Source organism: Gossypium hirsutum, chromosome D09, assembly GCF_007990345.1.
Source record: "Gossypium hirsutum isolate 1008001.06 chromosome D09, Gossypium_hirsutum_v2.1, whole genome shotgun sequence".
NCBI lineage: Eukaryota > Viridiplantae > Streptophyta > Magnoliopsida > Malvales > Malvaceae > Gossypium > Gossypium hirsutum.
Genome location: NC_053445.1, coordinates 41,985,779 through 42,001,572, shown reverse-complemented (window position 1 = coordinate 42,001,572; position 15,794 = coordinate 41,985,779). Strand labels below are relative to the sequence as shown.

The window sequence follows — 15,794 nt, the reverse complement described above, 5'->3', positions numbered from 1 at the left end:
TGTTCACCAATTGCCACGAAGTCATATTTTGAGGAATAGAGATAGATGGTGGGGAATTTTTATTTCAAATATTAACTTTTTTTTAAATGATGTATAAATTAATTAAATTAGAACTCCAAATCATTGATTAAGAGTGTTTATCAAATCTTGAGCTTACGAGATCAATTTACAAGTCTTGTCATGTGTATAGCTGTATAAATTTAAAATTGTACTGTATAAAAATTAATTAAATTTTATTTAAAAATCATTTTAAATGTGGCTTTTTTAAGATGGGTTCAACAAGAAAATCTTTTCGGTTATAACTATTTCATTCACTGAGATAATACGTAGGTTTTGTGACATTTTTTTTAGTGCCGTAAAATATCAATGTCACTGAAGAGTTTGAAGATGAATTTACTTCGAAAGCTGAACTGCCTTTTCCATTACTATCCCAAAAGTGCACCATTTTCATCTTTAGTCAGCTCCTTTACCACTCACCAGCTAACTCTCACTACCTTCCCGCCAGACCCAAAAAAATTGTTTTAACTACCTTATGCTCCAATGGTCAACTGAAAGAAGCTTTGATAGAAATGGCGGCTCGAGGCCTTGAAATGAAGTTTGAAAGCTATGATATGCTATTAAATGCTTGTATAAAGAAAAGGGCATTTAGAGAGGGCCAAAGGGTCCATGCCCATATGATCAAAACAAGATATTTACCGCCTGTTTGCCTTCGAAACAGGCTGATCATTTTTTACAGTAAATGTGATCGTTTGAGGGAGGCAAGGAATGTGCTTGATGAAATGCTTGAAAAGGATGTGGTTTCTTGGACTGCCATGATTTCTGCTTATTCTCAAAGAGGGTTTGCCACTGAAGCGTTGGATCTTTTTCTAGAGATGTTAAGATCAGGTATTTATCGCTAGCATGATTCTATACAATTTTTGCTACATGCATGTTAACGTGGATTCAGTTTGCTACGTTTCGAGTTTTTTTTTATTTTGGAAAATGGGATGTTTATTGTGTAGACTTGGGTTCTAAATTTCAATACGGAGCTATCGCTCTATAATCAGTTAAATCAATATGAGCTAAAAGAGATTGGTAATGTCTAATGTAAAATCACATTTTCAGTCTTGTAAGTCTTGTTGTGGTTTACTAAAATCCCGTATTGTCAACGGATGATATAACTTATTCTTGATGGTTTATGAATCGCCTTTTATTAAAATGGATTGGCACCTTACTTATTTTGATTTGGTTTCTTGTTACTCTGTGGTGACATGACCTTGCTGCAGTTACTGAACCGAATGAATTCACCTTTACCGCTGTACTATCTTCTTGTACGGGGACTTTTGGTTTTGAGCTGGGAAGGCAAATCCACTCCCTTATAATCAAGAGAACTCTTGACACCCATATATTTGTTGGGAGCTCACTTCTTGACATGTATGCCAAAGCTGGTAGAATTCATGAAGCTAGAGAGGTTTTCGAAAACCCGCCGGAAAGGGATGTTGTTTCATGCACTGCCATAATTTCAGGGTATGCTCAGTTAGGGTTAGATGCAGAGGCACTAGAATTATTCCGAAGATTGAATTTAGAAGGAATGAGTTCAAATTATGTTACTTATGCTAGTGTTCTAACTGCATTATCTGGGCTTGCAGCATTAGATCTTGGTAAGCAAGTTCACAACCATGTACTGCGATGTAAACTTCCCTTCTATGTGGTACTTCAGAACTCTTTGATCGATATGTACTCAAAGTGTGGGAACCTCATTTACTCGAGAAGGATATTTGATAACATGCCTGAGAGAACTGTTATTTCATGGACTGCAATGCTTGTGGGGTACAGCAAACATGGAATGGGAAGAGAGGTAGTGGAGCTTTACAAATTGATGAGAAATGAAAATAAAATAAAACCTGACGGTGTCACTCTGCTGGGTGTTTTATCTGGTTGCAGCCATGGAGGGATGGAAAATGTGGGATTGGAAATCTTTGAGGAAATGGTGAATGGGAAAAATGGGGTCGAGCCTGACATTGAGCACTACGGGTGCGTTGTAGATTTGCTTGGGCGTGCTGGTAGAGTAGAAGAGGCTTTCCAATTTATCAAAAAGATGCCTTTTGAACCAACTGCTGCTTTGTGGGGTTCACTTCTAGGTGCTTGTAAGGTTCACTCAAACATCGACATTGGTGAATTTGTAGGGCATCGACTGCTAGAAATTGAGCCCGAGAATGCAGGGAACTATGTTATTCTATCAAATTTATATGCTTCTACGGGGAGATGGGAAGATGTAAGAATGGTGAGAGATTTGATGTTGAAGAAAGCTGTGAAGAAAGAGCCAGGAAGAAGTTGGATTGAGCTTGACGAAACCCTTCATTCCTTCCATGCAAGTGATCGTTCGCATCCAAGAAGGGAAGAGGTGTTTGCAAAGATGAAAGAGTTATTAATAAAATTCAAGGAAGCCGGATACGTTCCTGATTTAAGCTGTGTTTTACATGATGTGGATGAGGAGCAGAAGGAGAAGATGCTCCTAGGCCACAGTGAGAAATAGGGAGTGACTATTGTATGGGATGAAGCAGAGAAGATTACAGGATTGGAAACACCCTTTGGCTAACTCAGGTAATGTGGAGATCATCTGTTCTATAAACGGATTTGGGTGAAATTGAGAAGTCTTTGTTTGACTGCACTACTAAAACTGATTTGGGTGAAATTAGAAGTGGTACCTTCGTTGGCTTTGGGCAGCGATCATAAGATACCTATGGCTATGGTTGTGATCAAAAGAAAGGGAATGATAAATTAGTATAATTCAAAGGTTACTTCAACTCATTTCATTCACTCTGTTGACCGTTGTTTTTTAAGATAGGTTTGGAGTGATAAACAATGCTAAAACCAATTGTAAGAAATAGAATTTGTAGCTTTTTCATTTCGAAATGTATTTTTGGATTCGATTTAACATTCTTTTTTAATATTTATATTATATATGCAATTATATTTTTAAAAACTTATTCCAAAATATATAATATTGTGTATTTGAATTTATGAAATCTCTATTGAATAAATATGAGATGAAATACGCAAAGTGTGATGATAGATGTCTTTGAAATATTATGGCATCAGTGAGAAAAAAAACAAAATTGTAGACTACATAATTGCATTAATGGAGGTATTTCACAGGATCATCTAAATTTGAATTGTAATCTTATCTCTGATATTATATTACTTTGATGAAAACGAATTCTAAGATTCTCGTGCCATTTTTTATGATTGATGTCTGCCTCTTACAGGGGCTTTTTTACTTGTGTAAAATCAACTTATTTCTCTAATTAATCTAAAACACAAAGCCTTTTCTTTTTTTCTTTTTTCTTTTTTCTTTTTTTACATTTTTGACTAATTTTACCTTCACTTTATGCATAACTAGTTTAAGAATAGTATAAAAATATATATATTTTAAAAATTACACTGGTATGAAAACTGGCTAATAAAGTTTTATGGTAAACTATCTGGGTGGTCACCCAATTTTTGGGTAGGTACTATTTTGGTCAACCAATTTTAAAAATTTTCAATTTCATCACCAATGTTTTTAAATTTTAAATTTTAATAGAAAGCTGAGGTAGACCTTCTTTTCATTGATCTAATAACAAATTTAACCTTCCAATACTTGCATATTTTAACAATTTGATTCGAAATCTAAAAATTCAACAAATTTAGTTTTCAATTTTTACGAAATGTCATTTAATTCTACTTATAAAAAATTCAATAAATTTAGCTCGAATATTTACAAAATTTGTCAATTGAATTCTAATTCTAAAATTTAAAAAAAGAAAAATATTTTAAAAAAATCATTTTTAGATAAAAATGATAAAAATGATTTAAAATTTTAAAAAGCATAAATAAATTATAAATAGAAAACCAAAACATATGTATTTAAAAATAAAATTGCAAAAAATACATATATAATAATTCAATAAGAAATGAACACAAAACATATGTATTTAGAGAGATGAAGTTAGATATCCCCATGGAACATTGAATCGACAAAATTATCTCTTTTTAGTTTAATTCAGTTCATATTTTCAATTCCTAAGCTAGATTTTACGGGACTTTGATCGTTTGACTGATGTATTTGAAATCTTGAACTATCCAAATTTGAAAATTATTAATAACATATCAAAAAAAAACAAGGGGAAATATTTTTTTTATTCTCTCTATTCAAAGATTTATATTTTGAAAATATAAAAAAAATCAAAATAATTATTTTGTAATAATTTAAAAATTGTTAATTAAAAAACTGATTTTTAAAATATGAACAAAAGTGATTTTTTTATATAACTGAACATTTGTAATAAAATGTATTTAATTAAAAATATATAAATTTAATATTTAGTTAACCCTTCCAAAGTCGAGTGTCAACATTCATTATTGCTCTTCTTGACTCCAGATACCATAAATATGAATATGCATGTATCGGGACTGTTGAAGCAACTTTGAGCTCTGGATTAATCATGGTAACCTTATTTCCCAATTTTACCATGTCACTTCAAGATCCAAATCTTGTGGATACCTTGAAGGTTCAAATCCAGATAGTTAGGGCTGAAATGGTGGAATCAGCAGTTACTACCACATTCCATTATCAGATTGTATACAGGATTTAAGATCATGCCTTTAAACTATCCAATCAAGAATTTGATGATTCGCTGTTGATTTCTGTAAACACCAGGGAAGAGCCACACTGTATCCATGTACCCAGACAGATTCCAAAGAAAGAGTTATTAAAACTCTTACCAGAAATTAGGTTACAAACTATGAACAGCTTTAGGAGCACAGACAACTAGTCAGATCTACCAAAAGCCATATCATTTCAAAGGGAGATGATACTAGTGAGATTAGATTTGATCACAATCATCTCAGTCAAAATACATCAACAACTCCATCAGTGTTTCCTACACAATTGATGATGCAATCATTCCAACACCCCAGTCCAAGACTAGAAGCTACCCTAATAGAAAGTTTTCAGGCAGATGGGAAACCTATGTATATGTTCAAAGATCCAGCAATCGGACACTGTCCATGGGATCCTATATGTTCATGTGATTTATGTACAGATCTGAATTTTGAGGAATGGATTGAAAGTATGGACAACTCAACCTACAAGCCTCATAAAAAGAAAGGAGGCAAGAAGAAGAAATCCACCCAATCTGAATTTTAGAAGAGATGGATGGATGGTGACCTAGACATCGAACCACTTGGGGAAGGTAATGGGAAATTTGTTTATCTTGTAGATTACTTAGCTACAAGACCCAAAAACCCAGTATTTCTACCATCAACATTGCCACTACCAAAACCATCTTCTCTACCACCAGATGACCAGCAGAAGTAGAAATGGGTCCAGAAACCCCTAAAGCAACCTTGCTACAAAAAGATCAACAAATGGGTGCAGAAGCAAAGATGTTTAGCTGAAATCAGAAACACGGTTCCAAAAGTTGTACAACCATAAATACCTGCTGCATGTATATACCAATCAGTGTCATCATATGATAAGGTTTTTTCTCCTCTTGAGGAATTTTCTACTGAGTGATATACACATGTTCCTAAAATCCCGACAAAAATACAAGCTGACCAAGCAGGAAGGACAACCAAAATTGCTGCTGTAGAAGCAACACTCAACTGCCAGACAGAAAATGCTTTAGCTCAAAACTCGATTCTAAGAAACATAGATTCTAAAGTTTCTAGAGTTGAGGCAAAAGATAATGAAAACTCAAAAATGATAAACGATCTAACTCGTTTATTACAGAATCGTCTAAAAGAAGTAGCCAGAGAGCCAGCAACACTAGGACAAGATGTCTTCTCTTACCTTACTCAAAGAGAGAAAGAAATTCAGAATCTCAAGGAGCAAATCAAGATGCTAAAATAAACAGGACAAATTTCACCTCTTAAACCATTTAGGAATAGAATTGAATTATTCCCCTTAATAAGGCAGATAGATGCTCCACCTCCTCTAAAAGAATTAAGATTGACTTTCCTTCCACTAGATGAAAAGAATAAACCCAACACCTTTGATTTGTTTTTACAGATCAGAGTTCAAAAGGAGAAAGAAAAAAGAGAAACGAAAGAGAAAAAGAAACAAGAAGACGCAAAAAAGCAGAAGGAAGAAAAATCATTGGGGAAAATACCTATTAATGAATGACAAGAAGATTCTCCTACACTAAAGCAAGTGTCTTAGTCTTTAATAATTAAGGAGAATAGAGGTCATTCAAATCCTTTATCAACATTTTTAAAGGATTATAATCAGCAAACGCTCCCCAAGATAACAGCTTTACAAGAAGCCACAGATAAATCAAACTCCTCTGAAGAATCCAGTGAAGATGTCCCAGAATCTTCTGATGATATCTTAGAAAGAAAAGAAACTTGAGTAATAGCAACCACCTAGCCAGAAGTTAAAGTTGAAATGTCAGATGAAGGAATGGAGAATACTGGCGAAACATCAATTGTTAGACCTCTACCAACAATCTCAGGAGGAAAAACAACTTTCACTTTTGATGACATACCAACTTTCAGATGGCCAGAATGACTCCAGGAGTTTCATGTATGGCTTGACACCAGAAAATTGACAAAAGAAAGCCATTATAACATCCTACTAGAATTTGTCTCCAGATTCACAGGAATGTTAAAAGATTGGTGAAATTCAATCAGTCAAGTAGATCAGATGCAATTTTTGGTCTTAACAGATTTATCCCAATCTATCAGGATTATCCATAATCATTTTATTGGAAATCCTGAAGATCTCCTAACTTTAAAAAGAAGTTCTTCAAACGAAAATGCTGCTCTTACAACAAGAAAGACTTATCCAAGCATTTCCATGCAATGACCAAACTTTTTTGTTCACTTGGTCTGGAACAAAGTCTTAAACCTGCAGTTCTTGCATCTATTCCTGAGCCACTCCAAGTTGCCATCAATCAAAGTCTCCACAGGCAAAACAGAAACATTCTTAATCTAACTATGGGAGAAATCCAGCAAGAAACTTATGTTGCTCTTGAAGACCTATGTAACAGGAAGAAGGTTTTTAAGGATTATCTCCATGGAATATTGAAAAAACATGTGATGATTCTTACTTGCGAATCAAGTGTGGACATGAAAAACATTGCTATTGTAGGACAAAGAAGAAAAAAACATTTCAGAAATTTCAAGAATCCCAGGTTTTCAATATCCTTTAGAAGGAAAACAAAATTGAAATATTTGAAAAAAAAAAAGAGATCTCCAAGGGGAAATAAATCCAACAGATGTTATATCTGTAATTAAAATGGCCATTTTGTAAAAAACTACCTAAACAATAAAAAAAATATCTAGAATGATTCAACAAATACAACAAGAATCAGGAATTAAGATCAGAAAAGAAGATGATCTTGAATCCCTTTTCTCCATTGATGATAAACTAACGGAACAATCACTGTGTGCCATCCAAGGAATTGTATACAACTCGAAATCATCATCAAATGACAGCTATATGATCAAGGCCCAGATTCTTTCTACCTCCACGAAAGTCTCTATCCTTCACATACTAGTATCCATTTATTTGGATAAATACAATAAGCCCATTAATGTTATTGCCTTTATAGATACTGGTGCAGCTGAGACTATCATGAATCCAAAGATACTGCCTTCAGAGTTTTAGAAATCGCATGTCCATTATTTCAACTCAGCGACAGATCAAGTCTTTGCTACCCACTAGATTAGTAAGCCAGTTAACATCTAATTTTTCCCAGGATGTTCAATAAAGACTACAGTATTGGGATCTGATCTCCTTGAGAAATTCTGAATGTGAATCAGCACATGCTTTACCTTTCAATTCTCTAATTATCTCCTGAATATTTTCTTAATTAATCATAAACAATCTGGGAATCTGGACAAAAGTTTGAACATCTTTTTGTACCGAACCCTATCTAGTGGTATCCTCATATGTTGAGCTTTAGTGTATACATCAAAACCAACCACGAGATCTTTTAAAAAATGTGAAAATCCTTTATGAAAAAATTCTAAATTTTTCATCACACTTTCTTTCAAAAAGAATGAAGATATCAGCCCCACCAAAGCCAGTCATACAAGAATGAATCATGAACATCAGAAGCTAGCTGAAGAAGAATGCAGGCAGCTACAACAACAAGGGTTGATAGAATGATCAAATTCTCAATGGGCTTGTGAAGCTTTTTATGTCAATAAAAGAGCTGAGCAGGGTAGAGGAAAATTAAGGTTGGTAATAAATTATCAGCCTTTAAACTATTTTATCCAAGATGATAAGGTCCCTTTGCCAAATCGTAATTCAATGTTCTCCAGTATTGCCCAAACAAAGGTTTTCTCAAAGTTTGACCTAAAGAAAGGATTTTGGCAATTGGGAATTGATCCAGAAGATAGGCCTAAAATAGGATTTTGCATTCCAAACAAGCATTTCCAATGGACAGTAATGCCTTTTGGGCTCAAAACTGCTCCATCACTATTTCAAAAGTCATGATAAAGATTTTTCAGCCTATTATGGACCATGCTTTGGTCTATATCGATGATATACTTCTTTACAATCCAAATCAAAAAGCTCATACAGAACTATTGCAACGATTCAAACAGTTGGTACTGCACCATGAGATTATGCTATTTAAAAGAAAAATACAGATCAACAAAGATGAAATTGAGTTCCTAGGTATGCAGCTCAAGGATGGAAAATACCAGCCAGGAAAACATATTGCAGAAGAATTGCTTAAATTCTCATAAAGTATTTTTTCAAAGAAGCAGGTTCAACAATTCTTAGGAATTGTAAATTATCTTAGGGATTTTATTCAAAAAATCTCTAAATTTACAAATCCTTTAAGAAAAATGTTGAAGAAAGACCCTCTTCCATGGAGTACAACTCAAACAAATGCAGTAAAAACTCTTAAGGAGAAACTTCAGCAACTGCCACCGTTACAAATTCCATCAGAAGGAAAAAGAATTCTCGAGACGGATGCTAGTGATAAATATTAGGGGGCAGAAATGGAAGAAAAAAGATACCTTTGTGGATACAAAAGTGGAAGGTTTTCTGATGCAGAAATACATTACCACTCAACCTTCGAAAAAATCCTTGTAGTTAAAAAAGGTATTTCAAAGTTTGATTTTCATCTCATAGGATATCATTTTCTTATAGAGATGGATATGTCTTCCTTCTTAAAAAAGCTAAAATTCAAACAAAAGGAGGTTCCTCATCCTCAGCTATTAAGATGGTCAGAATGGTTTTCAAAATATTCCTTTGATGTTAAACACATTAAGGAAAAGACCAATGTTTTAGCTGACTTCTTAACCAGGCAACCTAAAAAGGTTTTAATTGATGACACATTCATCTTTCTCATCTTCCCAAAAGAAAAAAAGACATTGTGTCAAACCCTCCACTTCCTTTCAACACTCCATATGTGCCACCTAACTCACACCTTGAACATCCACCTGAAGTATTAAGTCACATCCTTGAAAAAATATTTCACAAGGAAACCATGAACATGATTCTTTCTTATCAACTTGATATTTTCAGAAACTTTGGGGGATTATACCTGAAACTGCTAGGACTTAAAACCATATTTATTCATCCAGAATATCCATTTATTCATCCCATTAAATTTCAATTTACTGAATTTTCTGATGAATTAAAATGGATGTTATGGTATCTCACCCACCTATACCAAATTGGAATACAGTTTGATATATTGGATCTCCAATATTTTCTCACTGTTGCTTATCAAGGACATGAAAACCCAGAGCTCCACAACTTGGCTATCTTTCTTAAATGGTTTTATCCTTTAAACCAGTGGTTGGATATGATTACCTTAACACTTGATTAATCTAAAGAGACACTTCCTTCAAGTATAGTAATTATCTTCTACAAACCACAATATTTTATGGAAAATGGTGCATCAACTCAATTGGGAGAATTTCCAATGACTTGGATTCACAAAACATACAGTCCAGAAGTCTATACAAATTCATATGACTACAAAGCATTGCAAAAATATCTCTGTCAACTCAACAGAACCATACCCACAGAGATATGGCCACTAGGAGATTTCAATGTAAAACCATACCCACAGAACCTTGGGATTTCAATGTAAAACCACCGACACCATATCAAATGGAATTAAAAAAAGCACTTAAAGAATATCATGAAAATATTCCAGATCCAAAAGAGTGGTCACAAGAATACCCATGGTTTTGCAGTAGTACATGGACAAATACGCTAGCTTGGAATAAAGACAAAACAACACCAATGGACCTTGACAGCTCACAGCAAATGGGAAGAAAAACACTATAGGGCAAAGCTGAACAAGGAGATAAGAATTGAGGAGCAGAACCTCACATCAGATATCAGCACCGACTACGAAAGTAATTAAAGTAGATAAAGTTTGTACTATTTTACTTTGATAAAGTTGTACTATTTTACTTTGTAAAAGGAGATTCCTTCTTATCTCCTTGGTTAAAGAGATTCCTTCTGATCTCCTTGAAAACCTATCCAAATTTTCCTATAAAAGGAGGAAGGATCCTTAGTTGTAAGGGAGATATAAAAAAAAAACTATCTATAAACATCAGAATGAATCTCCTGTGAGTTATGCCCTGTGCTTGTCATAATATGGATTTTGCACGTCAGAAATTAAACTTAGACCAGAGAATATCAACTAATAAGAGACACAAGAAGAATTTTGAGTTTAGAATAGGTAGCTAAAAGGCAGTGCCTATTTGTGGCCATGGAAGGATTTGTTTTGGCATAGCATACCGGCTATCATCTCTGAACTCTTAATTGTCTTCCTGCAGCTCTCTCACCCATTCTTGAAATTAATATTAGTAAAAAAATTTATCACAAATGTATTTCAATCGCTACTCATTTAAATTATTAATTATATACTCTTGAACGTAATAATAAATTGAATTTGATGCAATTTGTAACTCAATGTTTTAATTTAATTGTCAAATAAATTGGAAAAAAAATATAAATGTGGTTTTTTATAAAAATAATATTAAGAATTAATTAATTATAAAAATGAGATAGAAAACAAATTATTTGTGAAAATAAAGTGTCTGCTACAATAACTTTAGATATTACTTGATATATTAGTGGCACTAATAAACTTTTTTTTTTAATTTACAGAATAAAAAGCTAAAAAGATGAAAAAAAAAATTGTGATGTCACCCGATATATCGGCAATACTAGTGAATTTTAAAAAAAGTCTGGTAGAAAAAAAAAGGTAAAAAAAGTAAAAAATAAAAATTGGTTTGTGCTTCCGGGCAATAGTCTTTTCTCTACATACAATATTTTATTAAATTTTTTTTCCTGCGTTTAGTCTTTCAAACTACGGTTTTTTTTATTTAATCAAAAAGAGTGTTCTGTGACACCTTAACAGCACTAATTAATAATATGAATATAAACCCATAACAAAAAAGTTAATCTTTTCGGTTCATTCACTGAGATAATACGTAGATTTTGTGACATTTTTTTTAGTGCCGTAAAATATCAATGTCACTGAAGAGTTTAGAAAGATATAGTTTTTGAAGATGAATTTACTTCGAAAGCTGAACTGCCTTTTCCATTACTATCCCAAAAGTGCACCATTTTCATCTTTAGTCAGCTCCTTTACCACTCACCAGCTAACTCTCACTACCTTCCCGCCAGACCCACAAATTGTTTTAACTACCTTATCCTCCAATGGTCAACTGAAAGAAGCTTTGATAGAAATGGCGGCTCGAGGCCTTGAAATGAAGTTTGAAAGCTATGATATGCTATTAAATGCTTGTATAAAGAAAAGGGCATTTAGAGAGGGCCAAAGGGTCCATGCCCATATGATCAAAACAAGATATTTACCGTCTGTTTACCTTCGAAACAGGCTGATCATTTTTTACAGTAAATGTGATCGTTTGAGGGAGGCAAGGAATGTGCTTGATGAAATGCCTGAGAAGAATGTGGTTTCTTGGACTGCCATGATTTCTGCTTATTCTCAAAGAGGGTTTGCCACTGAAGCGTTGGATCTTTTTCTAGAGAAGTTAAGATCAGGTATTTATCGCTAGCATGATTCTATACAATTTTTGCTAAATGCATGTTAACGTGGATTCAGTTTGCTACGTTTCGAGTTTTTTTATTTTAGAAAATGGGATGTTTATTCTGTAGACTTGGGTTCTAAATTTCAATACGGAGCTATCGCTCTATAATCAGTTAAAACAATATGACCTAAAAGAGATTGGTAATGTCTAATGTAAAATCACATTTTCAGTCTTGTAAGTCTTGTTGTGGTTTACTAAAATCCCGTATTGTCAACGGATGATATAACTTATTCTTGATGGTTTATGAATCGCCTTTTATTAAAATGGATTGGCACCTTACTTATTTTGATTTGGTTTCTTGTTACTCTGTGGTGACATGACCTTGCTGCAGTTACTGAACCGAATGAATTCACCTTTGCCACTGTACTATCTTCTTGTACGGGGACTTTTGGTTTTGAGCTGGGAAGGCAAATCCACTCCCTTATAATCAAGAGAACTCTTGACACCCATATATTTGTTGGGAGCTCACTTCTTGACATGTATGCCAAAGCTGGTAGAATTCATGAAGCTAGAGAGGTTTTCGAAAGCCTGCCGGAAAGGGATGTTGTTTCATGCACTGCCATAATTTCAGGGTATGCTCAATTAGGGTTAGATGCAGAGGCACTAGAATTATTCCGAAGATTGAATTTAGAAGGAATGAGTTCAAATTATGTTACTTATGCTAGTGTTCTAACTGCATTATCTGGGCTTGCAGCATTAGATCTTGGTAAGCAAGTTCACAACCATGTACTGCGATGTAAACTTCCCTTCTATGTGGTACTTCAGAACTCTTTGATCGATATGTACTCAAAGTGTGGGAACCTCATTTACTCGAGAAGGATATTTGATAACATGCCTGAGAGAACTGTTATTTCATGGAATGCAATGCTTGTGGGGTACAGCAAACATGGAATGGGAAGAGAGGTAGTGGAGCTTTACAAATTGATGAGAAATGAAAATAAAATAAAACCTGACAGTGTCACTCTGCTGGGTGTTTTATCTGGTTGCAGCCATGGAGGGATGGAAAATGTGGGATTGGAAATCTTTGAGGAAATGGTGAATGGGAAAGATGGGGTCGAGCCTGACATTGAGCACTACGGGTGCGTTGTAGATTTGCTTGGGCGTGCTGGTAGAGTAGAAGAGGCTTTCCAATTTATCAAAAAGATGCCTTTTGAACCAACTGCTGCTTTGTGGGGTTCACTTCTAGGTGCTTGTAAGGTTCACTCAAACATCGACATTGGTGAATTTGTAGGGCATCGACTGCTAGAAATTGAGCCCGAGAATGCAGGGAACTATGTTATTCTATCAAATTTATATGCTTCTACGGGGAGATGGGAAGATGTTAGAATGGTGAGAGATTTGATGTTGAAGAAAGCTGTGAAGAAAGAGCCAGGAAGAAGTTGGATTGAGCTTGACCAAACCCTTCATTCCTTCCATGCAAGTGATCGTTCGCATCCAAGAAGGGAAGAGGTGTTCGCAAAGATGAAAGAGTTATCAATAAAATTCAAGGAAGCCGGATACGTTCCTGATTTAAGTTGTGTTTTACATGATGTGGATGAGGAGCAGAAGGAGAAGATACTCCTAGGCCACAGTGAGAAATTGGCATTGACTTTTGGGTTGATTTCAACCTCTGATAGAGCCCCACTCCGTGTGATTAAAAACCTCCGGATTTGCATTGATTGCCATAACTTTGCTAAGTTTGTTTCTAAGATTTATATGAGAGAAGTGTACCTGAGGGACAAGAACCGGTTCCACCATATTTCCATGGGAGTTTGCTCCTGCGGAGACTACTGGTGATGTCTGAAGTTTCGAAACAGTTTTCTACAACTGATAGTTCACCAGAAGTAGTGTCTTTGCCTGCTAAGAAAGCTTGCCAACGAAAGAGGTCATCATAATCATATTCAAAACAAAAGCAGGAAATGACTGCCAACTTCGTGGCACCTGGATAGATACTGTTTCAGCTATGGTGGTCAAAGAGCAGGGAGTGACTATTGTATGGGATGAAGCAGAGAAGATTACAGGATTGGAAACACCCTTTGGCTAACTCAGGTAATGTGGAGATCATCTGTTCTATAAACGGATTTGGGTGAAATTGAGAAGTCTTTGTTTGACTGCACTACTAAAACTGATTTGGGTGAAATTAGAAGTGGTACCTTCGTTGGCTTTGGGCAGCGATCATAAGATACCTATGGTTATGGTTGTGATCAAAAGAAAGGGAATGATAAATTAGTATAATTCAAAGGTTACTTCAACTCATTTCATTCGCTCTGTTGACCGTTGTTTTTTAAGATAGGTTTGGAGTGATAAACAATGCTAAAACCAATTGTAAGAAATAGAATTTGTAGCTTTTTCATTTCGAAATGTATTTTTGGATTCGATTTAACATTCTTTTTGTAATATTTATATTATATATGCAATTATATTTTTAAAAACTTATTCCAAATATATAATATTATGTATTTGAATTTATGAAATTTCTATTGGATAAATATGAGATGAAATACGCAAAGTGTGACGATAGATGTCTTTGAAAAATTATGGCATCAGTGAGAAAGAAAATAAAATTGTAGACTACATAATTGCATTATTAGAGGTATTTCATAGGATCATCTAAATTTGAATTGTAATCTTATCTCTGATATTATATTACTTTGATGAAAATGAATTCTAAGATTCTCATGCCATTTTTTATGATTGATATCTGCCTCTTACAGGGGCTTTTTTACTTGTATGACCACTGATTCTGTAAAATCAACTTGTTTCCCTAATTATTCTAAAACACAAAGCCTTTTCTTCTTTTCTTTTTTTTTCTCTTTTTTACATTTTGACTAATTTTACCTTCACTTTATGTATAAGAATAGTATAAAAATATATATTTTTTTTAAAAAATTACATTGGTATGAAAATTGGCTAATAAAGTTTTATGGTAAACTATGGGTGGTCACAAAAATTTTTGGGTAGGTACTATTTTGGTCAACTAATTTTAAAAATTTTCAATTTCATCACCAATGTTTTTAAATTTTAAATTTTAAATTTTAATAGAAACTTGAGGTAGACCCTCTTTTCATTGATCTAATAACAAATTTAGTCTTCCAATACTTGCATATTTTAACAATTTGATTCGAAATCTAAAAATTCAATAAATTTAGCTCGAATATTTACAAAATTTTTCAATTTAATTCTAATTCTAAAAGTTAAAAAAAGAAAAATATTAAAAAAATCATTTTTGGATAAAAAATGATAAAAATGATTTAAAATTTTAAAAATCATAAATAAATTATAAACAAAAACCAAAACATATGTATTTAAAAATAAAAATGCAAAAAAATACATATATAATAATTCAATAAGAAATGAATCACAAAACATATGTATTTAGAGAGATGAAGCTAGATATCCCCTGGAACATTGAATCGACAAAATTATCTCTTTTAGTTTAATTCAATTCATATTTTCAATTCTTAAATTAGATTTTATGAGACTTTGATCGTTTCACTAATGTATTTAAAGTCTTGAACTATCTAACTTTGAAAATTATTAATAACATATCCAAATAAAATAAAATAAAAAACAAGGCGAAATTTTATTTTTTTTAAGGTTTTTCGTTTTGTGAAATAGTTTTTTTATTCTCTCTATTCAAAGATGTATATTTTGAAAATATAAAAAATCAAAATAATTATTTTGTAATAATTTAAAAATTGTTAATTAAAAAACTGATTTTTAAAATATGAAAAAAATCTGATTTTTTTATATAA

At 33.3% G+C, this 15,794-nt stretch overlaps 2 protein-coding genes across 2 annotated transcripts; both read left to right on the top strand.

The window, feature by feature from the left end:
- The first annotated feature begins 20 nt into the window (after positions 1–20).
- On the top strand, positions 21–2,921 carry LOC107891279 (putative pentatricopeptide repeat-containing protein At3g13770, mitochondrial). Its single transcript, XM_041100707.1, has 2 exons — positions 21–885; positions 1,266–2,921. Exons 1-2 carry the CDS (start codon positions 570–572, stop codon positions 2,513–2,515), a joined length of 1,566 nt encoding a protein of 521 aa, XP_040956641.1. The 5' UTR covers positions 21–569; the 3' UTR covers positions 2,516–2,921.
- Positions 2,922–11,133: 8,212 nt separating this feature from the next.
- LOC107891278 (putative pentatricopeptide repeat-containing protein At3g13770, mitochondrial) lies at positions 11,134–14,471 on the top strand. The gene is made up of 2 exons (XM_016816017.2): positions 11,134–12,013; positions 12,392–14,471. Exons 1-2 carry the CDS (start codon positions 11,518–11,520, stop codon positions 13,834–13,836), a joined length of 1,941 nt encoding a protein of 646 aa, XP_016671506.2. The 5' UTR covers positions 11,134–11,517; the 3' UTR covers positions 13,837–14,471.
- Positions 14,472–15,794: the final 1,323 nt, after the last annotated feature.